Below are 21754 nucleotides of genomic sequence, written 5' to 3'. Positions count from 1 at the left end.
TCTTTCATTGAGCTTAAAAAACTTTCTGTCACGAACTCGTTCGTTTGTAAAAATCTTACTGGTTTCTAGGAAAGTTCAAATTTTAGTCACAGGCTAGTTTTTGAAGACTTTAGAAACATGTGATAAAAGGGATACTGTGCGATAATTCTCAATAGTAGTTTACACAACAATCGCGTAAAGATAGTCTTTAAGACACAAGTAGAAAATTTAATGTCCGAGCCTTGGCAAGTGCCTTTAAAACTTCTACTCATGTCTTTTAGGCTAATTACGAGAGTTGGATACACTACTTCACCTACGAAAGCTTTTTAGTTACTAAAAATCAGACTACTCATAATGTCTAGGAGAAGTTACGTTTTCGTTTATAACCTCTCATTGCCGCTGATAGTGATGCAACAACTCATTGTCCCAACCACTCACTCGTTGTATAATACACTAGGAGAGTACCCTTCCTTCGTACGGGGTTGGCATATAAGTTTTAAATACTTATTTCAGTTATACTCAAGCTTTGAATTTGCAATGGGGGAGGACAAAGTTTGATAAAATTTGCTTCTTTAAATTGACGGTACATACTAATGGTATTACACATCCATTATATGTAGACCTAATGTTCTACCACTTCACCTAAAAAAATTCTAGTGTTGCACCCTGTTGGCAAATCTTATAACTTTTTAATGCTTTTGTATATCATAGAACCAACTTTTTTAGTTGAAACAGCTGAATAAATTCTTTAATTCCCTTTAAATATGAATACTCATAAGGTTAACATGGGGAACTACAGAGCCACTGGGGCGTAGCCCGAAAGGATTTTTGAGATAAGAATATGCCTATATGTTAATCGGGAATGTGAGCTATCATGTTAAGCGAATCTTTTCAATTCTAAGAACTGAATTAAAAAGGCTACCCGTAGTTTAAAAAACGGTCGTAGGTAAAATATATAACCAAACTAAATGCTAACAATATACTTACAACATCAGAAATAAATATCCCAGGGCCGTTTTTTCTACCAACGATGCTCAGACCGAGACCTTTACCCGGTTTCTTCGTCAGTTCGATCTCCATAATGTCCATCAGTTCTTCCTCCTTGCCACTGACTACAGCTTCATCTCTGAACACCACCATTTTAACCTAAAAAAGTAATAAATGAACAAAACTGGTTTCAGATCAGGGTGAAAATATAAAAACAGTAATAATTCCTAAGAAAAATTCAGAATGTGAAATCTCTAATCGGTAACTTTTACATGGTTTTGTGATCCCTCCCCCATGCTAATTAATTGTTAAGCGCGACTTGAGTTGCAAGTTGGATCTGTAATATACCATTGAATTAAGTGAGCCCATTTTAAATACTTTGTCTATTAGTGGGCCTTGGAAGAGTGACTGATTTTATTTGTCTGGGAAGCCAAGTGGCTATTTCTAACACAACAAGTTCATTGGTTTGATTCCAACTGAGATCGTTTCTAGACGCAAATGCCATTAGGAAAAGGCCAAAGGTAAAAAATAGCAACAAGACCAGGGTGTGGGCCGTTCCCTTACAAAAACATAAAAATGCCAAAGTCGTAGGTATACACAAAAGTAATAGACAAAGACAGATGGTGATAGCCATTTTGTCCGACTCTATTTGTTTTCAGTGTGTTCTATGGCCTATCGGTCCTTTTTATGAGGTAAGATAGTTGATCCAACTAAGTTTGATAAGTTGATATGCCCTTTGTAACTTTCCCATAAACACTGACATCCAAGAAAAATCTGTAACTTGTCTGCCCATTAAAAAAATTACTTTTCCAATACCCTTTGGTGATATCATTGTCATATCTTTGACATCTGCAACCCTCCCAAGAGTTTTAGTGTATGGTGGACAATCTTAGCATCTACCTTGGCAGGTGTTTGTCTAAGAGCAGCGAGGGCCTTGCTGTGGGTGATGCTGCGGAAATCTTCACTTGTCACTTCCAGTATCTGGTCTCCAGGCTTGAGTCTACCATCCTTGGCTGCAGCTCCGTCAGGATACACCTCGTGAATGATGATAACTCCCTGGAAAATGTCCTTACGATAAGGTACAGTGTAATCGAGGTTGGCTTAAACAGTTGTGATCGTATAGTGAACAGTTGGATCACTATATATACGTATCCAGTTTATTGTATAGTGAAATACAAGGATAGTCTGTAAATGAGGGTGTCCCAACAAGCTTCATGTGCGGCAATTTTGTATAAATATATCACCCGCACCGTGTTCTTCATTTCCCCACATCTATTCTAGCTCGTCCCCACACCTATGTGGCGACTAGTCTGGTCTCCATGAACAAAATAAAAAGCACTTTTTTTACACTTAATTAATTCTGAGCTAGTGGGAATATGTATCGATGGCTGCTCAGTTGATAAGCAGAGACAGCAGACAACGGTAGTACAGTAGCCACATAGGTGGCATAAACAAATGTTACAATCACACATATTTTACATCAATTACTCCGCCAGTACTTCTCAAGCAAGTGAAAAGGATTAATAATAAAACTTATCCCACTATGACTATGGTTGTTCCTCATTCACAAAAAGGTGGTCAGTCAAGACAGGTTGTATTAAACAATTCAAAACTCTTTATGGTGACAATGTGGCCAGTATGACTTGCCAACAGAGGAAACTTAAACTCACCAGCAATGTGTCGGAACCGCCCACTATGCTCAGCCCCAGTCCCATTTTGTCCTTGTTGATCTCTATGGTGCTCTCCTTTCCAGGGGTGACGGGGGCAGTAGCTGGGTCTGCTGGCGGCTCCTCTGCCAGGGTGGCGGGGTCAGTCAGTCCTGCCAAACAAATATCAATTATTAAACATTCTTGCCACCAACACTGACAAATCTCAATACCAAAGGAATAACAGTGCTAAACTAAACAGGTTGACTTTTTACTTTACCTTGATTTAAAACAGCTATTAATCACAAAAATGGAAAGAGCATGTTTATTTTAAGTTTGTTTACATTTGGTTATGTTTTGTCTTGGCTATTTGATTAAATGACACACACTTGTTTTATTCAAAAACTACTACAAACAGGGTAGTCACAGGATTCCGATTGTCAAAGTTGGGGAAGTTTTGTTGAACATTCACTACGACTTTAGTTTGAATTAAATTGATGGGTAAATCCTTCCTTCTCCAAACAATTTTTGTTAGACGGGAAAATTGACAAGACTAAAAGAATTTTAAAAGTGGTTTCCTGCTTTTTTTAAATAAAAGTCTTAAACAACCCTCAATACATAAAAAAAACTTTTTTTTTATTTTGGGTGTGAGGCTTTCTTCCTAATTTTTATTTAATAACTTAATTAAAAATGGAAGGATCAACCCCCAAATGTTTAGTTAGCCTACTGGTAACTGGTAATGCATTTATTGATTTTGTACCTGTCCCTAAAGCTATACACAAAAGCCTTTCAAAATCTGAACCAAATGGATGAATGCAGTTCTAATTTAACTTACAGATAATCCAGTGTAAAAATTTTAGGAAAGAATAAAAAATCTTACAAAATTATAAGAATCAATTAAATACAAATTGTTAATTCACGTCAAAGTAGCGCCAGGTTTATGGCACTGGTGTATAAAAAGGTTGCCACGTTGTGGCCTTTAAACTATCACCTGTTTCTAGTTAACAGAACAAGAGTGATTGGCTTTGCATCATTAATTTTAATAGGTTAAGATATTGCCGACGAAAAGAGGCTTGTTATCAAAGCTGAACTTGTGTTTATGCATTCTTTATTTCCCAAAAGGTTTTATTACCTTTCTAATACTACTTCTTAAAATACTCAGCAAAGAAAAAACATTTCTTATAAAGAAGAAGTTATACAAGTAAATGCCAAGAATGCTACAATAACAAGTAAACAATTATGAACATTCTAACATGAAATAACCTAACGGTTTTTAGATATTTCAACATAAAGTTGAAGTCATGCACTATAAAAACAAACCCCAACAAAATATTATAATGATTCTTAAACATAATTTGCTCAGGTATTCATTCATAAACACAACTCGCAATGATGAAGCAAATGAAAGCATACTCACAAATCCATGCAAGATGATTGTAGAGAAGATCCCGGTTAAGCAATGATTGCAAAGAAAACAACAGAAAATGCCAAAATAAGATCTTGAGCAAAGCACAAAGCGTTGATGTTCAATAATGCATGTTTATATCAAAACTTCATAGTTCATACACATATGATTAACGTGTTGAGGGTAGACTATGATAAAACTTGTTTTATGTCTTAGATTGGCTTAGTTACATGCTTCTATTTATTTAAATTTTTGTTATGGGAAGGATGGCATTGTTTCTTCATGCATTAGAATGCATGAACACATTCACACATTCACATTCTGCTATAGCCTAATACATTATTATTTATTAATGTACTTATTTTAATCTTTTGAGTTATGATACAGGCAAAAATATGTTTTATCAAAATCACACAGTTGAAATAAAACTTCAACAACACATCTAACAAAGCAAATACATTCATAGTCTAATGTCAAACAGAGATTTAATCTCATATAATTCTTAATTCGTTTTATTTGAATTTTCTGATAACTACTCAAAGCTGATGATGAAAACAAAACCCCTGTCCATGTTCTCATTATTTCTCTTGCTTTCATTTGTATTTCGATCTTGCATGTTTTGCCGCTGATGTAGGTTCCCGACCAGTCATCATGTGACTGTAGACTGAGAGTGTGAGATTTAAATTCCATATGGTTGAAAACTGGTACTATACACTTAATATATTGATGTAAGTTTTTAAATGTAATACAACAACACAACCATTTTGTAATGTAAATTTGATGAATATTACTTTCAGATGATTTATAAGTTAAGTTACTAATTGCTATTCACGGTATTCTGTACTGTTTTAAACAGCAGTGAGCAATCTAATGTTCACAAGACATACAGACGCTAATTATCACAGGTGGGGACTAACGACCCAAACATTCACCATTGAGTAAACTATACAACCTGCCACCTATAATACAGCCATGTCAGCTACTACTACTCGATAATTTTATACTGTATCTTTAAAATTAAACATGTCTAAAAATAGGCCAACATTAATTTTATGAAAACCTGGACTGTTTTATGCTACGATTGTCACAATTATTAGTATCAAGTATTTTGCTAGTTTTATTATCCTCATTGTGTTTTTTTTTACTGTTTGAAATATAAAAAAATGTTAGCAAAACAATGCAACTTAATATTTTTAGTGCAATTACAATTTGTAAAAATATACAACACAATTGCCATATATATTTTTAAATAACAGCAAAATACAAAAACTGTATGATATGCCAGAAGTAGTGATCACAAGATTTAAAAAACTGAACTGAACTGTAATCTGCAACGTGTAAACTTTAGTTCACTTCAACAAAACCAATTATTCTGATCCCGGTGTACCACAGCCTACATATTTTCACTTTCGTATAAATTAGGCCTATTTTCTTTTTTAAGATAACAACGAATGCCAACCATTTCCTATGACACAGCCCCCATAGGTTATATACATCATGCAGTCGGTAATACTGACTTGGTTTCTCTGGTTCCTTGGGTGGTTGTGGAGTCGGACTTCTCGGTGCAGCAGCGTCCGTCTTCTCTTCAGCTTTAGGTTTGTTGGGGTTGCATACAACTAGAGTCACTACACCTTCTGTCTTCTTGAGAAGCGCTGCAGCCTACAAACATCAATCAAGATGTAAAAGAAAATATGGTTAAAGAATAAATTGTAATTATTATATCAAATTTAATTTAAAGGTCCTCCAAACTTGATAACTCGACAGTCTGGATTTGTCTGTGACCTCGTAAAGTTTCACACCAGTGTTATTATTACCTGCTGTGACCTTGGTGCTAAACTGCAGCAGTAGGTACCCTCTATAGTAAAAGAATAGCCTTTGCCGTTTTGGTCTAGAAATCTAGATATTTTTGGGTTGGGTAGAAACAGCAGTTGACCTGAGGGGTTGGTTTATAGTCTAGTCAAGATATGAAAAAAAACCCCTTAACCTTAAAAAAATTGCTCTAAAAGGTTTTTTGATGGTTTTCATTTCCAAAAAGTATGTTAAATTACATACTAAAAGTCTAATAAAATCGGAGTCTCGGAAATTGGGTTTTTCCAATATGGCGTCCAAAAATTTGAAAAAATAATAAACCTTACTATTTTCCCTGTAAATTTTCTTCTGAACCTCCAATTTAGACCGAATTTGGTACAAACCTTTGAAACTGTATTATCTATAAACTTTTCATGATTTAAGATAAATAATATACAGTAAACGTGTTGTATGGGGTTGAAAATAGGTAAAAATCTGTCTTAAGTTGTTAGTAGTAAATAACTTATTTCAATATTAGTCACTATAGGGAACAAAACTTTTTATCCCTAGTCTGTGCTATACCCATGTTGTAAATCCTTAAAAAATATATGCAATTTAGTATTTTTAATCATTAAATTATCTTAAGTGGTGGTGGGATAGTTATAAAAAAACAATGTAATTGTTATGGGTACTCTGAAAATTACCATATCTTAATTGTTAATTGGTACGCTTGGATAACAATTCATCGTGGCCTGTATCGTCTCCACAGATACAAACACACACATATTTGTCATAAGCGAATTCTGTGTCGAGTCAAGTAATAGAATTTGTTTCAATACTTTTTTTACGCTCATTTAATTCTTTTATTTTGTAATAGTTCACAAGTAGTTTATAAAAAAAATATATGTATAAAGTTAACAGGTATATTTTGGTAATACTGTTGTTAATCAGCTGTTTTTAAACTCCACAGGATTCGCTTCCGCTCATTCAATTGTAGTTTAGTAATAAAACACAAATAGTTAATTACAAAAATAATTACATGTATAATGTTTACAGGTTTATTTTGGCAATACTGCTGTTAATTAGATGTTTTTTTTTTTTTTACTTCATATGTTTCCAATCGTATTATTGTTCATGTTTACAGTTATTTAGATCAAATTTAGTCTAGCCAAGATATAAAATAAAACCCCTTAACCTTAAAAAATTGCTTTAACCCTCCCAGTGTTACTTGACGAAAATTCGACAAGCAGCACACTTTGTGTAGTGTTACTTGTCGATTTTTCGACAAGCAGACATCGTTTACGGCGAAGGCTCTATGACTGACTGAATCGGATTGAACTGGATCGAGTTAGGTATCGTTCTTTCCGTAATATTCTAAGCTTTCTCCAGAGGTCTGTCTCAGCGCTTTTTTTTCTCTGAGCCGATCGTAATTAATTGTAGCAGACAGCTGACGTGCGTGTGCGTGTATTTGTAAACAGCTAGGTTACCCTTGGACCGATGACTGATGTGTTTTATTACGTTTATCATTGTTTTAGTGTTAAAAATCAAAAGTAGTGATATACGTGTTGCATTATAAGAAGATTTAAGTGGTTTTGAAGTGCTGGTTGATGATTCTGAAGAAGTAGGTAGTGATATTGATGTAAATTATCAGCCAGATTCCTAGCTATGGTTAGGCTATGCATTCTTAGCTAAACGCTATGTACTGAAATCTGTTTTTTGCCCATAACTTATTTATTTGCAAATCTACTTCCTTATATTATTATATATTTGTAATCCTCATAAAATTTAGAACAAAGTGGCTATTTTCAAATATTTGTAGGCCTATAATTTATAAAATTTCATTGAGCGCGAACTTATTTTTTTTTTTGAAAATTTTCGAAATTATATTTTTTTTTACCTAAAGATTTTTTTTTTTTTTAATGTTCCTTATGTTTTATATATAATATTGAAACCCATGATTTTCCAAACAAAATGGTATATAGAACATTAGAATTAACATTGTTTTAAGCTTCTCAGATCCGTTTTAATAAAACCTTGCAAATGCGCCAAAAATAGGTGGACATTAAGGCCTAAACTATGGACACTTGGAGGGTTAAAAGATTTTTTGAAGGTTTACATTTCCAATAGGTATGTGAAATAATATACAAAAAGTCTAATAAAATCGGAGTCTCGTAAATCGGGTTTTTTTCAATATGGACAACATTTCCAAATTTCACTAAAATACTTCCACTGACAAGCAAGCTTTAACACTTTATTTATTCTTCATAAGAATAACATGGTCATTTTAAATGTACACTTTTTTATTTTCTCCGTAACCGTTAGGCACACAACAACGCGTCTGTATACTAAATTATTTTTTTTATGATCTCTTCAAAATGGTTTGGAAGTAAATTGCAGCTTTTTACAGTGAAAAATGGGAAAATCCCATTTTTACCCCGTAAAAATAGGAGATCTTAAGCATACTCAATTTTTTGGCTTAACCTAGACACAAATCTTAAATATACACAAATCATAATACAAAAACTTTCTTCAGGGTTATATGTTTTTAGGCCAGTGTCACTAATGTAACCTGGACATTCTAAAATAAAAATATTTTGTCTTATGGTCTGGCAATCTATGGAGGAACGCCCAAAAAATTTAGATACAGTTCTGAAACTAAAAATGCTATAAGAATCATGCTATACTTAGACAAACGATGTAAAAGATCAATTTTCAAAACTACAAATTTTGACTGTCTGATCAATAAATATGTACTACAACTAGTGGCCTGTAGGAGCCATAGCCCCTAATTTAGACTACAATAAAAAGCCATAAGACAAATATTCGAAATATGTTTTTAAAATTATCAATTTTATGTTACTTAAAATTAACAGTGTTTCTTTTTTTATATCTTGCTTTTCCTTCCGTTGGAGTCGTATACTGTATTAGTTGCTTCTGATGGGTCAATGAAATTCAATTGTAAAATAATGATTAAATCAATAACACAACATAACAAATGGAAACGTGCACACGGTTTGGCCTGAGCCCGGAGAACGACGAATCAGAGCTGCAATCATACTGCCAAACATTGCACATCTTTTCTAGTTTAAAATTGAAGATTTGTTTTGTAATCTTACGAATTCTGTTATAGTTTCCATTTCGAGAACCAAATGTATGTAAAGGTTAAAATTATTACTAATTATTATGAAGGCAACTGCCCCATTTCACGGTAGTAAGTCAGAAATATATCTATGAATTTGTCCCTGAATTTTAAAACAAAATTTGGAAATTAGGAAAAATGTCCATCCATATGAACTAGAAATAAAATTTATATAAATTTATCAATCTTAGCTTCTATGAAAAAACTAAAAAAAGGAAACCTTCATGGGATCAAAATTTTTGAATAATTTTCCTACCAAATTAAAAAGTAAAATAAACCAAAATTATTTCATACATCTAGTGAATCAACTGCTAAAAAAAAGAACTATTATTCATTTGAAGAGTTTTTCAATTAATGTAAAAAAATGTCGAGATGCTCTGCTGGAAAAAAATAAACAATAAAAACAACTCGATGACCCAAAGTGCCGCTCCAGAGATTTTTAAGATTTGCTCACTGCAACCATAGATAAAAGGAGTATAGACATGTCTATACTCCTTTTATCTATGCTGCAACTACTCTACTGGCTGCAAGAATTTGCAATGCTCCTGCAACAAAGTATGGGTTACCTTGTACTACAGCTTGTGGACTTTACCAGCTTGGAGAACAATGTGCCAGTTCGTAAAGTGATCATAACAGTGTACAACTTGATGAAAATTATGAATTATTATTTGTATAATGCTCTACTACCATAGATGAAGTAATATTACTTCATCTATGCTACTACTAACCACAAGAAAGTGTGACTATATTATACTATTACTAATATTATAAATGTGACAGTTTGTTTGTTTGAAGTTCAATCACGCATTAACTACTGGTCGGATTGGGCTGAAATGTGGCTTTATGATAGCTCAGATTCCCGATTAATACAAGCCTATTCTTATCTAAAAAATCCTTTCGGGCTAAAAATGTATAGATATTTATTTAAGTAAATAACATATGTATGTTGAATTTTAGCTAGCTTGTAATCTTTATTATAAGACCTATTATTGGATTTTTCAAGAAAAAAATAGTCATAAATTAAAACACCCCCACCGCAGCAAACCTGCACCCTAAGCGAATTTCAATTTGCCTGATTGAATTTACACTAAAATATCACATTAAAAATATCATATTAAAAATATCACATTTATTCCCTATTTAAATAGCACTAGTTTAACTAGTACTTCAGTTTGCTGCGACAGAGAGGGTAAAAAAGTGTTTTTAGTAAAATGTTAAATAGTTTAGTATAAAACAAATGCATTTTCCAAATTTGATAAAAATATATTCATATACAGGCTAACTACAACAAGTTTTCTTATTCTCCGTAAGAAAAACATAGGAGTTTGAAATTTAATTTTTTTTTAATTTTCTCCGTAACTATGTATTAGACCCATGACAACGCTTCAATGTACTAATTTTTTTCTGAGCCCTAAAATGGTTTCAAAATAAATTGCAAAATTTTACGTTTTTAGGGTCAAAAATGCGGAAAACCCATTTTTACCCCGTAAAACCCCCCATAATCCCCCGTTCCCATGGTCCGATCATGCTGGTTCGCGAAGTCGTTCAAATAAATGTAGGTTTACATGTTTGTACCAAATTTCATCGAATTCAGATAATTTTTGCTTGAGTTATTGTGCTAACGGACACATTTGACCAACATCTTGGACGCCATCTTGAATTTTGGACTTCCGAGACTCCGATTTTATTAGACTTTTTTTCCTGGAAAATACACATAATTTTAAGTCAAAATAACCAATAAAACAATTTAAAGCAATTTTTTTAGGGTTCTCGTACGGATTTACTCGACTATTAGGCCAGAAATAATTTTGGGCCCAGGCTCTGATCGGGTCATTTACCAGAGAGGTGTGCAAGCGACTTAATTTTTAAGCCAAGCTTTTTTTCCGCAATCACAGAAAGCGTCTACAAAGATGTGCAAGCAAAAATAGACAGTTTTATTGCAGTCACGGGTAATGTTCTTGGTTTTGTCGCAATCGGAAAGACAATGATGACGTCTCGGTGATAGCGGTGATTGTTTACGATTTCCCTAAAACCTAAAGGATAAAAAATGTTCTACCCGACCAGGCCGAAAGTAAAGGAGTCTGCAAGCCCACAGTTTGGATCTTGCACTGCTTGTAGATATTAAGATTAAGACCAGGACATGTGATTTACGCATACCTGACAACCAGAGCACTAGCCTACAGCCCAGCCAAATGTGTAAGAACCATTTATATGAATTTCAGAATTTCTTAATTTTTTCTTCAAAATGAACTGCAATTTTCTTCAAAAAGTTAAATTGGGATGTTCTGGTGTTATGTACCACTGTACAAGAGTAATAAAAGATAACACAATTTGCTTCAAAATTTGTTTAGCCTGTACATCACCCATCATTTCTCAAACTTGGACCATCACACAAGCTGAGTTTGTGGGTTTGTACTACAGTGCACAACCTCTTCACCAACCTTGCATTAACCGATAATTGGATTATCTGACCTCGCTCGTAAAATATTATAGTTAGTTTTAACCGACCTTGTTTTGAGAGCGGTTCGGTTTGACCGCCGCTTTCTATGAATCTTGGCATTGCCGGTACAATGGGAATACATCCTCCGCCATGGGAACAATACGTCTAACTCTTTAAGATGTTGCCAAGAATAAATTATTTTGTATTTTTCCTAAAAAAATATTGCATATTGCCAGTTTAACATCATCGTTCGTAATCAATCTTGATTCCAAGGTTAAGATTGTTTTTGTGACTCACACCTCCAGTGAGAGGATATAAATAAACACCCTGTCTCGTAACGAAATGGTTGCGTGTATTAAAATGGGAATTTTCATTGACTCTTGCCTACGACTATAATTTATTCCACTGAAAGTAAAATACCAGCGTAAGTAAGTGACTTTACCGCGTTTTGGGTTTATTCCTAACTTTTCTATTGTCAATACTTAAGAAATAATGGAGATAAGTGTAGTTTATTTTGTAAATAATACACCCACAACTTAAGAATAATAATTATATAATTCTAAATGAATGGCACTTCATTTTTTCAAGTTTTTAGGGGCTGCCCGTTTTAACCGACCTTTTGAGTTATCCAACCTAGGTCCGTTAGTGTCAGTTAAGAAGGGGTCTACTGTATATTTAATTTTTTGATCCACGATTTTAGGTATCATTCATAACATTTTACGCCACATTGTAAGTCATAATCCATGCTAAAATTTCCACACTCATATTTGATTTGCTGGTATAAGCAAATTTGCCAAGAAATACATAATTTCAGGACTAATATGTTACTATTGAGTTTACTTCTGTGTACTAGAGTAGGTACACTAAATGGGGGCTACCAGTACTTGAACAAGGCTGTTGCAGTGTAGGCTCAGTGGCCCAAACTACGCCTTCTCGGGCATTTCGGTAATTTTGTTTCTTTGTTTTTTTAATATTGCGTTTATTGTAAGTTGTACAATGTATTTTTTTAAATCAAATTTGTTTGTTTGGTCATGGATTTGTTATTTTATAATGCATTTTGAATACTAAACTATTTAAGGGGCTCAACCAAGTGCACTAACCATTGACTACCACGGCCCAAGCGTCAGCGGCCCAAACTACGCCGGCCAAAATCGGTAACAACTACAGTATTAGCATTATCTGTAGCCCTCTTATAGGTGTATACTCGATGCTATTACATATAAAAATAGTGTTGCCTTATATTACACTAAAAGGTTATGCAATATAATATTAAAAAATATATTGATGTAAAGTTGGTACTCACTGCATCATAGTTAGAGCCTAATAGGGTATCTTTGTTGACTGCAAGAATCATGTCTCCAACTACCAACCCAGCCTGAAATAAAAATGACAAACCATTATAACTAAAGTGAGAAGTTGTTACAAAAATCCATTATAAAAAGAGGAGAATAAGTTGTTTTACTGTCTAGGTAAAAATTATTAAAGAGGATTTGAAAAGCTACCTATATCCTATGAGAAATATTGAAATTAATTTCAGTTCCTTTAACCCTCCAAGTGTCCATAGTTTAGGCCTTAATGTCCACCTATTTTTGGCGCATTTGCAAGGTTTTATTAAAACGGATCTGAGAAGCTTAAAACAATGTTAATTCTAATGTTCTATATACCATTTTGTTTGGAAAATCATGGGCTTCAATATTATATATAAAACATAAGGAACATTAAAAAAAAAAAAAAATTTTAGGTAAAAAAAATATAATTTTGAAAATTTTAAAAAAAAAATAAGTTCGCGCTCAATGAAATTGTATAAATTATAGGCCTATAAATGTTTGAAAATAGCCACTTTGTTCTAAATTTTATGAGGATTACAAATATATAATAATATAAGGAAGTAGATTTGCAAATAAATAAGTTATGGGCAAAAAACAGATTTCAGTACATAGCGTTTAGCTAAGAATGCATAGCCTAACCATAGCTAGGAATCTGGCTGATAATTTACATCAATATCACTACCTACTTCTTCAGGATCATCAACCAGCACTTCAAAACCACTTAAATCTTCTTATAATGCAACACGTATATCACTACTTTTGATTTTTAAAACTAAAACAATGATAAACGTAATAAAACACATCAGTCATCGGTCCGAGTAACCTAGCTGTTTACAAATACACGCACGTCAGCTGTCTGCTACAATATTTTCGGAACTAAAATGAATAGCGCTTAGAGACAGACCTCTGGAGAAAGCTTAGAATATTACGGAAAGAACGATACCTAACTCGATCCAGTTCAATCCGATTCAGTCAGTCATAGAGCCTTCGCCGTAAACGATGTCTGCGTGTCGAAAAATCGACAAGTAACACTACACAAAGTGTGCTGCTTGTCGAATTTTCGTCAAGTAACACTGGGAGGGTTAAAGAAACCTTGCCTATTTTCTTCTTACAAAAAATATATCAGAGTAAGTAAATTTCTAAACTATGAACACTTAATACCTGTGATTTTAATACAGTAGAACCATAACAAGACCCTCTAAAACAAGTCACAAGGGTAAATCCCCTTGAAATTATTTTACCCCCAATCACATGTTATTGCAAACCTCGATAAGAAGTCAATCTTGATAACAAGTCTTATTTTATAATCCCTATGAGAGTCTAGTTATCAAGGTTCTACTGTACTTTTTTTCTAGAGTCTATTGTATAAAGTTTTCTCATACTCAACATTTTACAGATTGACCTTATTGTACAAGTTGTTACCTGTTGATATGATTCTGTTTCATAGCCTAGCTGTTAGAAAAGTTACGGGCCAATTTTGAGATGAGTTTCGATGATGAAAATAGAATATTCACCTGCTCTGCTGCGCTGCCTTCTTGGATGTCAGAAATGAATATTCCTTGCCCAACTTCAGCATGTTTCCCCTCAATGATCATGATACCCAGACCCTGGCCGGTCTGTAACAATAAACATTATCAGCTGATCGTGTCAAGCTTGCCAACTCAGGAGAATTTAATATCTCAGTCACATCTGTAGCCCATATGTATATAGCCTAACAAAATATATATGTTATATTTGATTCATGATTTGCAATGTGTGTTCTAAAACAATAAATTTTAGGTTAGTTATTATTATCATTAAATTAAGATTAAAACAAAATTTCACATATTTTATTCTAGATAAGAGCATAAAATGGTAAGTGTGTAGATTTGTTACCCACTAAGATCAACTGTTTCTATAGCCAGGCTCAAGGACAGGTGGTTTAATTTCGAGCCATCAAACAGTACCTGCTTTTCTTATGATCTACTCTGTGGTCTGATTAGGTACTATCTGAGCCCTAGAGCCACCCAGATACATGGCTATATTTTGTCATATAGATAAATTTTAATTGAATGTAGTGAACATAAATTGAACATTCCTTAAATACCCAGATTGTGTATTACGATTGTATGTTTTCGAACAGTCAAAGTTATTTATTTGACAGCCATGTAGTGTAACAGATAAAACTGTGGGTGAAAGCTATAATAGAAGGTCTAGGTCAGAAATAGATAAGATAAGCGCTTTTGTAAATACAGTTTAAGAACAATCAAGCCAACACAAAGAAAAAGCACTGCCTTTACATGTCTTCTTTAAAACTTTAAATAAACATGTAATTGGGGTTGAAAAAATATAGTTTATGACATTATATTAAGCACTAACTAGTTTTTAAACTTGACTAAACAATATTTGCATCTTTGTCTTATTTTTTCCCCATTTATTTACCTGTTATGTTGTCACAGTATGTTTATAAAATATTATTATTGTAGTGTTTTATAGCAGAAATATTTTTTTTATATAAAAATGATTCTACATTATAAAATATTAAATCCTAAATAATATTATTGGTCTCAGAAAAGTAACTTGATTAAAAGAGACAGGATAAAATATATTTTGGAAATGAAAATTATTTATACGGTGTTAACTGAAATTTTTACAACATATTTTTATATAGGTACTTTATAAAAATGCAGCTGTATTATATTTTACAATGTCACATTGAAGCGTTTAAACACCAGCTAAATATCAAGAAATCTCATAAACCACATATCTACTTACAACATTGCCATTGCTTCATAAATAACCACCACTGCAATTAAACCAAACACGATTAAAGCAAGAGAAACAAGGATGAAACCAATCCAAGAGCAGGCTTCTGTCTGATAAACTACAGCCTGGTATTAATAGTAACTGTAAAATACGGTTAGCAGAGAAAACATGCGATGTTGGTCCTGCACGCGATCAGACGTGCTCGAACATGCCTTGACATGCACTACCTCGACATGCATACTTCTGACATGTGATAGTGACAATTTGTCTGACAAGATATTTTTTAAATTTGTAAATCTACAAAACAAGGTCGACCGATGGTTTTAGCTGTCGAGATTGCTTCTGCAAAAAAACCTCAACAAACCAACCATAACCTAACATCTGATGGTTTGTAAGTTTGTCAAAATGTAAATTTCACAATTCATTGAGTGAAAGTTTTGGGGGACATTTACAGTATGTATTTTGTTGGAACTGATGAAAGAACTATTCAATGTCAAAAGTATTGTAGTTCGAGCTACAAATTGAAAGAGTTACACATTGTTGGAGTAATACAATGTCAAGAGTTACACATTGTTAGAGTTTTTTTTTGTCCCACCTTCACATCCTAGGACACTAGTTCTAGCCCGGAACTGTTTTACACATTACTTCAGGCTAGTACTAGTGGTTTGTGGCATTATCACATGGATAAAATGCATTGGTGATGGAAATGGAAATGGATCCAAAACATTGTTACCTTACAGGAAATGGATTGGCAGGATTTGAATTTGGGACCTCGGGCACCGAAGTCCCGCACTCTACCACTAGGCCAGCTCGCTCCCAATCGTTGGTGTAATACAATGTCATGAGTTACACATTGTTGGAGTAATACAATGTCAAGAGTTACACATTGTTGGAGTAATACAATGTCAAGAGTTACACATTGTTGGGGTAATACAATGTCAAGAGTTACACATTGTTTGAATAATACAATGTCATGAGTTACAGGTTGTTTGAGTAATACAATGTCAAGAGTTACACATTGTTGCAGTAATACAATGTCAAGAGTTATACATTGTTGGAGTAATACAATGTCTAGAGTTACACATTTTTGGAGTAATACAATGTCAACAAGAGTAATACATTGTTGGAATAATACAATGTCACGAGTTACAAATTGTTGGAGTAGTACAATGTCATCAAGAGTTAACAATTTTTGGTTGTTAACAACTTACATTCAAGTTGTTAATCAAGCAAAGTTACACTTTGCTATATGTCAAAGATACACATTGTAAGAGTTCTAAGACATAATATCCATACTACTGCAAATGCAATGTTATCTCAATAAATATCAGACACTATAGCACAGTACACATATGAGAAGTATGCAATATGAGAGCTACATGTCGCATGCCAAAGGTGAAGGGTTACAATACCTGCTGGGTAGGGGAGGTGGCTCCACTCTCCGTAAAACTGGGCTGTACAACATACAAACACATTACTACACTAGGGGCTGAGGTGCTACAGTACACTACAGGGCCAAATTGTAACACAAAGAAAAACTTTGCAACGATATTTGTTTCTCACAAGTACTTTTGGCATCAGTTTTGTAAAGATCCTTCATTCTAGGGGTCTTTTCAAGAAGATAATCACCACTATCAACATTTGCCCTATACAAATGATGGTGATATGAATGAGGTTAGGTTGGGTTAGTTTTTGTCAAGTCGGAATATGTTAGGTTAAGTTATACTAAGTTATGTCAGATTAGGTTATCTTAAATTAGGTTATGATGGTTAGGTTAAGTTCTTGTTGGATAGGGAAGGGGCAGACTCTGGTGACAAACATGCCGACCACAGCTTACTGTGCATGATTAACAGAAAGAGGCACATGTCAGATAAGGTTAAGTTAGTTTCCTTACAAGATGTTACAAATCAAACTATTCATTTGTGTTCATTCCATGTATTCAAATTTACTATATCCTTACATTACTTTCATTTGCATAGGCCAAATTTCAATAGTAGTGGGCATTTCATTGAAAAGATCCAAGAATTTTATTTATGACAAAATACTCAACATTTCAGGGTAATTTTGTTATTTTAAAAGTTTGTCAACCTAGCATCTCCATCTCCATGGACCTCAAGTCTGTGCAGAGAACATATCAATGTAAGGGGTGAGCTAGTAAAGTGCAAGATGAACTGCACAGATCAATTTTAAGTGGTGAAACAAATCCAAGTCATGGTTACTTTTGTTATACAGCCTGTTTCGCTACAGATTGAGCCACTAAATCACAACAATTTTAGGTAATAGCTCCCAAACATTCACTTACCAATTATAACTTTAGAGTAAACAAATGGCAGCCAATAACAATTTTGTGAGATATAAGCCCACTAGAGAATGCAAATAAATTGCATTACTACTATTACTAGTATTACAATTTTCAGCAAAATTGGGGGGGGTGGCGCCCTGGAGCAGAAATGGCTCAAGCCACCCCTCTACACACCGAACCTCATCTTGTTTTATACATGTATACCTTCTTAAAGAAATGTGTCTGTTGTTTTTAAAGTCAGTTTATTATGGTTTTAATAGACTTAAAAGTGGAAAACTTTGGTTTTAGGTTATTGGTTGCTAAGCAATAATTTTGCCGTAATCACGGGGTACAATAACGGTGTCGGTTGCATAGGACGTTAAAATCTCAGCTGCTGTCACAGGGGATAATGATGATGTCTTCAAGGATGTTCCCAACAGCACCGTTGTTGTTGTTGTTGTTTCGAGAATGAAGGAGTTGATGGCATTCGAAAGGATGATCAAGACAATGCCGCGATCCCACGAGACGATAGAAATGTCTTTCACCACGATAGCGGGATATAATGATGATATTTTTGCCTTCACGGGAGATGTTCAAGAATTTTCCGTATCACGGATGTTGTCCGTATGATTACGTGAGTTTGACGTGCCAGTGAGAGATGATCATGATTCTCCCTTGATCACAAATTGAAATTGTAGTCATGATGGTATCATGATAATTGCACACTACACCAAACTTATTATTACTAAAGCTAATCCTGATTTTCTACAGGCAAGTTCCCAATAAATCTTTGGATACTCAGGCATATAATCAATGTTTAAGTCGGTTGTACGAGTGTACCAGAAGTGGCGCCCCCCAGAGCCTTCTGCCCTGGAGCGATTGCTCCAATTGCTCCACTGTCGCTACGCCACTGTGTTGGTGATTTGAAAAAGTAAATGATATTTTTGGAGAAACCAATAAACTTTTAATACGATTGTAGATAACTGGCTCAAATAAATGTACAAGCAATAACAAGGTTTTGCTGCTTTATAATTTTTTATTTATCCACGACAGTTTATAGAAAGTTTTTTACAAAGTTATTCAGTATATTTAATTGTTAAGTTTTAAATAATCTTGAGATAAAAGAATACATGTAACCTGAAATATTGTAAAATATTTGGAGTAAAAAGGATCAATTTAGGTCACAAAATATATAACTAACAGTCATTATTACAACCATTCAAAAATTCCAAAGATTTAATACGGTATGATAAAAAACTGAATTATAAATGGATGCACATTCTCAAAGTAAAGTGACATATTAGAATAGTGGACAGTAGCAAGAGAGAAAATATATTGAATATTGGTCTTTTGCTGTAAACAAGCTTATCAAGACGAAGATGGGGTGTTTTGGCTGATGTAATGATTATAAATAAAACTATGGAGTAAAATTAAAAATTAATTTTGATTAAGAAGCTTTTGAGTTTTAAATATCAAAGCAATGCAGGGATTTGAAACTTCTAAAACTACACCATAGCCCAGTGAATACTGTGCAAAAAGTGCAAATTTTAGGAGGAGCTAACAAAGTGTAAAACAGGTAAGTGCATTCCTCTGCAGGCATTTATGTGTTAAGATTTAATATATTTTGGTTACGCATTAAACTATAAACATGTGACGGTGATTGATCATTTAGGGTACATTTGCTTTTTAAAAGGTTTTTTTTATTTAACTGAACTGCAAAGTGTTGTTAAGGTTTGTGATTGAACACTAATAATCAATGGACAATAACACTATTTATGTTTGTCTAAGTGCTCTTTTAGTGTGAGTATCATAGATTGTTTATACAGACGTTTTTGGCCTCAGGTGCGCCCAGACTTCTCAAATCCTGGTTTTGTAGAGCAGAGCACTTGTAAAACCTTTTTATTTGTTTAAAATTGTAAAATATAGACCTGGTAGAGTATTATACATGTTTTACAGGGAAACATTATTTTGTTCATGGTGTTACAGCATTTCTCTAATTATGTACACTTTTTTAATAATCCTTTTTGGAAAATAGCATCAACGTTTCTAGAAAAATTTTAAGAGGTACCTAACAATTATATGTAGGCTAAATTGTAAAGATTAGTTTTCCAATTATATGAAATGTTACTGCCACTTAAAATAAATGTGTATTCTGCATCTTGATAATACCGTAAATTACAGCTTGGACTTTTATAAAAAGAATAAATTATGAGTTATTTCCTTAAAATATTTCAAACCAAAATAATTGTATGCACATTAAAGAACTACAAAATTAATCTGACAGAAACATTCAGGAAAATCAGGAGCATCTGACAGGAATCTAAAACTTTAATACTAAAAAATATTTAAAATCTGCTTAAAACTGTAACAAAATGTATCCATGCTTTGTAAACTTCAAGATGCATAGTTAATTTCTGATGAAAAATGTAAAAAAAGTAACAATCCTATTTAGTTTGAAACTGCATTTATTTAAATCTTTTACTAAGCTGTATTTATTAAAAAAATACTGAACAAAGAGTTCAATTAATTACTAAGTATGCTTTTATACTAGGTTTTTTTTTTATCAAGAACAGACATTTTATTTAACTTTGCATCTATCATCACTCATAACTTTTTACTTGAAGATGGGAGTTTTTCAAACGTGAGCCACAACTTGACAATAAATTGTTGGAACGAAAAACATTCTCACTGACATCAAGTATCAGGTTTTAAAAGTTGTTCAGAGTTAAGTTGGAAACAGCTGTCATATATCACTTACAGTTACCGAATCACATGTTACGGCTTCAGTGGCAAAAACTTTTATATTCTCTGAACATACTTTTAAAAATAAATGAAAATATACAAATAGTTACTTGGTGTTTTTATGCACTTCGCTTCTGAGTGATTTTCTGCATTTCAAAAATAACATTTATTGTATTTTGTGTTGCATTTTGTATTGTCTCATTTTAAATTATTTTCGAGGTAGTAGGAAATTTATTAATTGGTAGATTTTATTTTTAACTGTAATTTAGATTTAACGATCCTAAGTTTTTGCATAAGTATGTTAAATTGTCTCAGTAACTGCAATAGCTATACAATGGTAATGGGAAAATAGGCTACATATTGAATTGTACAGCCAACTTTTGACTGACAACAAGAATTCCATATTTTTATAATCACTTTGGGTGTAAACTAAAATATCTCTACAGTTTTTAGGTTACCTTTTTCTACCTCGTCTCTGCCCAACAAAAACATGTTTAGGTCATGTAGAATATTTTCACCAACATTCATATGATAATAGAAAACCAAGTGCCTGATAAAAATGTTTCATGAAAACCACAACTCGTCTTATCAACTTCCTGTCCCTACTATCTCTGACATTTAACATTTGGCATAAAGTTGTTTTGTAACTTAGGAATTATAAATTTAGTTGACAGTACTTATTGTTTAATAATTATTGTGGTTTAAGTGTAATTCTTAGTAATGTTTATGTTTTTGAGAGCCATAGAGTATTAAATTGCATTTAAAAATTTGGCACGTTTTACACTTTTTTAAAGCAACGTTATTGCCTGTAACTATTTCAAATTGTCTATTCTTATAATATATATTTGGCTCATAACTGTGTCAATATTTAGTGTCAATAGCTAAGATATTGTTTGAGGGTAGTTAGATTCTCTTAAGTATAGACTTTTAACTTATGGCAGTTTTGAATCATCATATTTTAAAGAATCAATTAGGCTCTGACCATAATACATTTTGCTATCAAAACTAATTTATCTATACTCTACTCGACGTTTTAGGTCTTACAAAGTTTTAAGTCTAAGGGATGTAATTTTCAAATCAACAGCAACAGTATGAAATATACATTGAAATATATATTAAATGAAAACTTGACTTGATATTCATAATGCACTTAAATCTGTTCAATATTCCTAGTCAATTCTGAACATAGCAGTGGGAAAATTTACACAAATATAGTCATATATATTCAATAATTTTAAATTGTTATTTGCATTCATAGTTTAGAAATATATTTG

General features: G+C 33.1%; 1 protein-coding gene across 7 annotated transcripts in view; it reads right to left on the bottom strand.

The window, feature by feature from the left end:
• LOC128996278 (multiple PDZ domain protein-like) overlaps positions 1 to 21754 on the bottom strand; it is a 318908-nt gene that overhangs the window by 12854 nt on the left and 284300 nt on the right. For 5 of the 7 annotated variants that reach the window (XM_054421490.1, XM_054421489.1, XM_054421484.1 and 2 more), the window contains 7 exons: positions 16870 to 16911; positions 14227 to 14328; positions 12688 to 12759; positions 5535 to 5676; positions 2637 to 2785; positions 1867 to 2022; positions 967 to 1125 (listed from right to left, as the gene is read on the bottom strand). In XM_054421490.1, the coding sequence (XP_054277465.1) occupies positions 967 to 1125; positions 1867 to 2022; positions 2637 to 2785; positions 5535 to 5676; positions 12688 to 12759; positions 14227 to 14328; positions 16870 to 16911 (822 nt within the window). The remainder of the gene's footprint in view (positions 1 to 966; positions 1126 to 1866; positions 2023 to 2636; positions 2786 to 5534; positions 5677 to 12687; positions 12760 to 14226; positions 14329 to 16869; positions 16912 to 21754) is intronic. The other 2 variants (XM_054421486.1, XM_054421487.1) reach the window with 2 other exon arrangements.

Source organism: Macrosteles quadrilineatus, unplaced genomic scaffold (genome assembly GCF_028750875.1).
Source record: "Macrosteles quadrilineatus isolate MER2022 unplaced genomic scaffold, UCM_ALF_1.0 Scaffold_6__1_contigs__length_79288215, whole genome shotgun sequence".
In the NCBI taxonomy this organism is placed as follows: Eukaryota; Metazoa; Arthropoda; class Insecta; order Hemiptera; family Cicadellidae; genus Macrosteles; species Macrosteles quadrilineatus.
The sequence above is the reverse complement of the archived record's forward strand: the minus strand, read 5'-3'. Positions and strand labels throughout refer to the sequence as shown.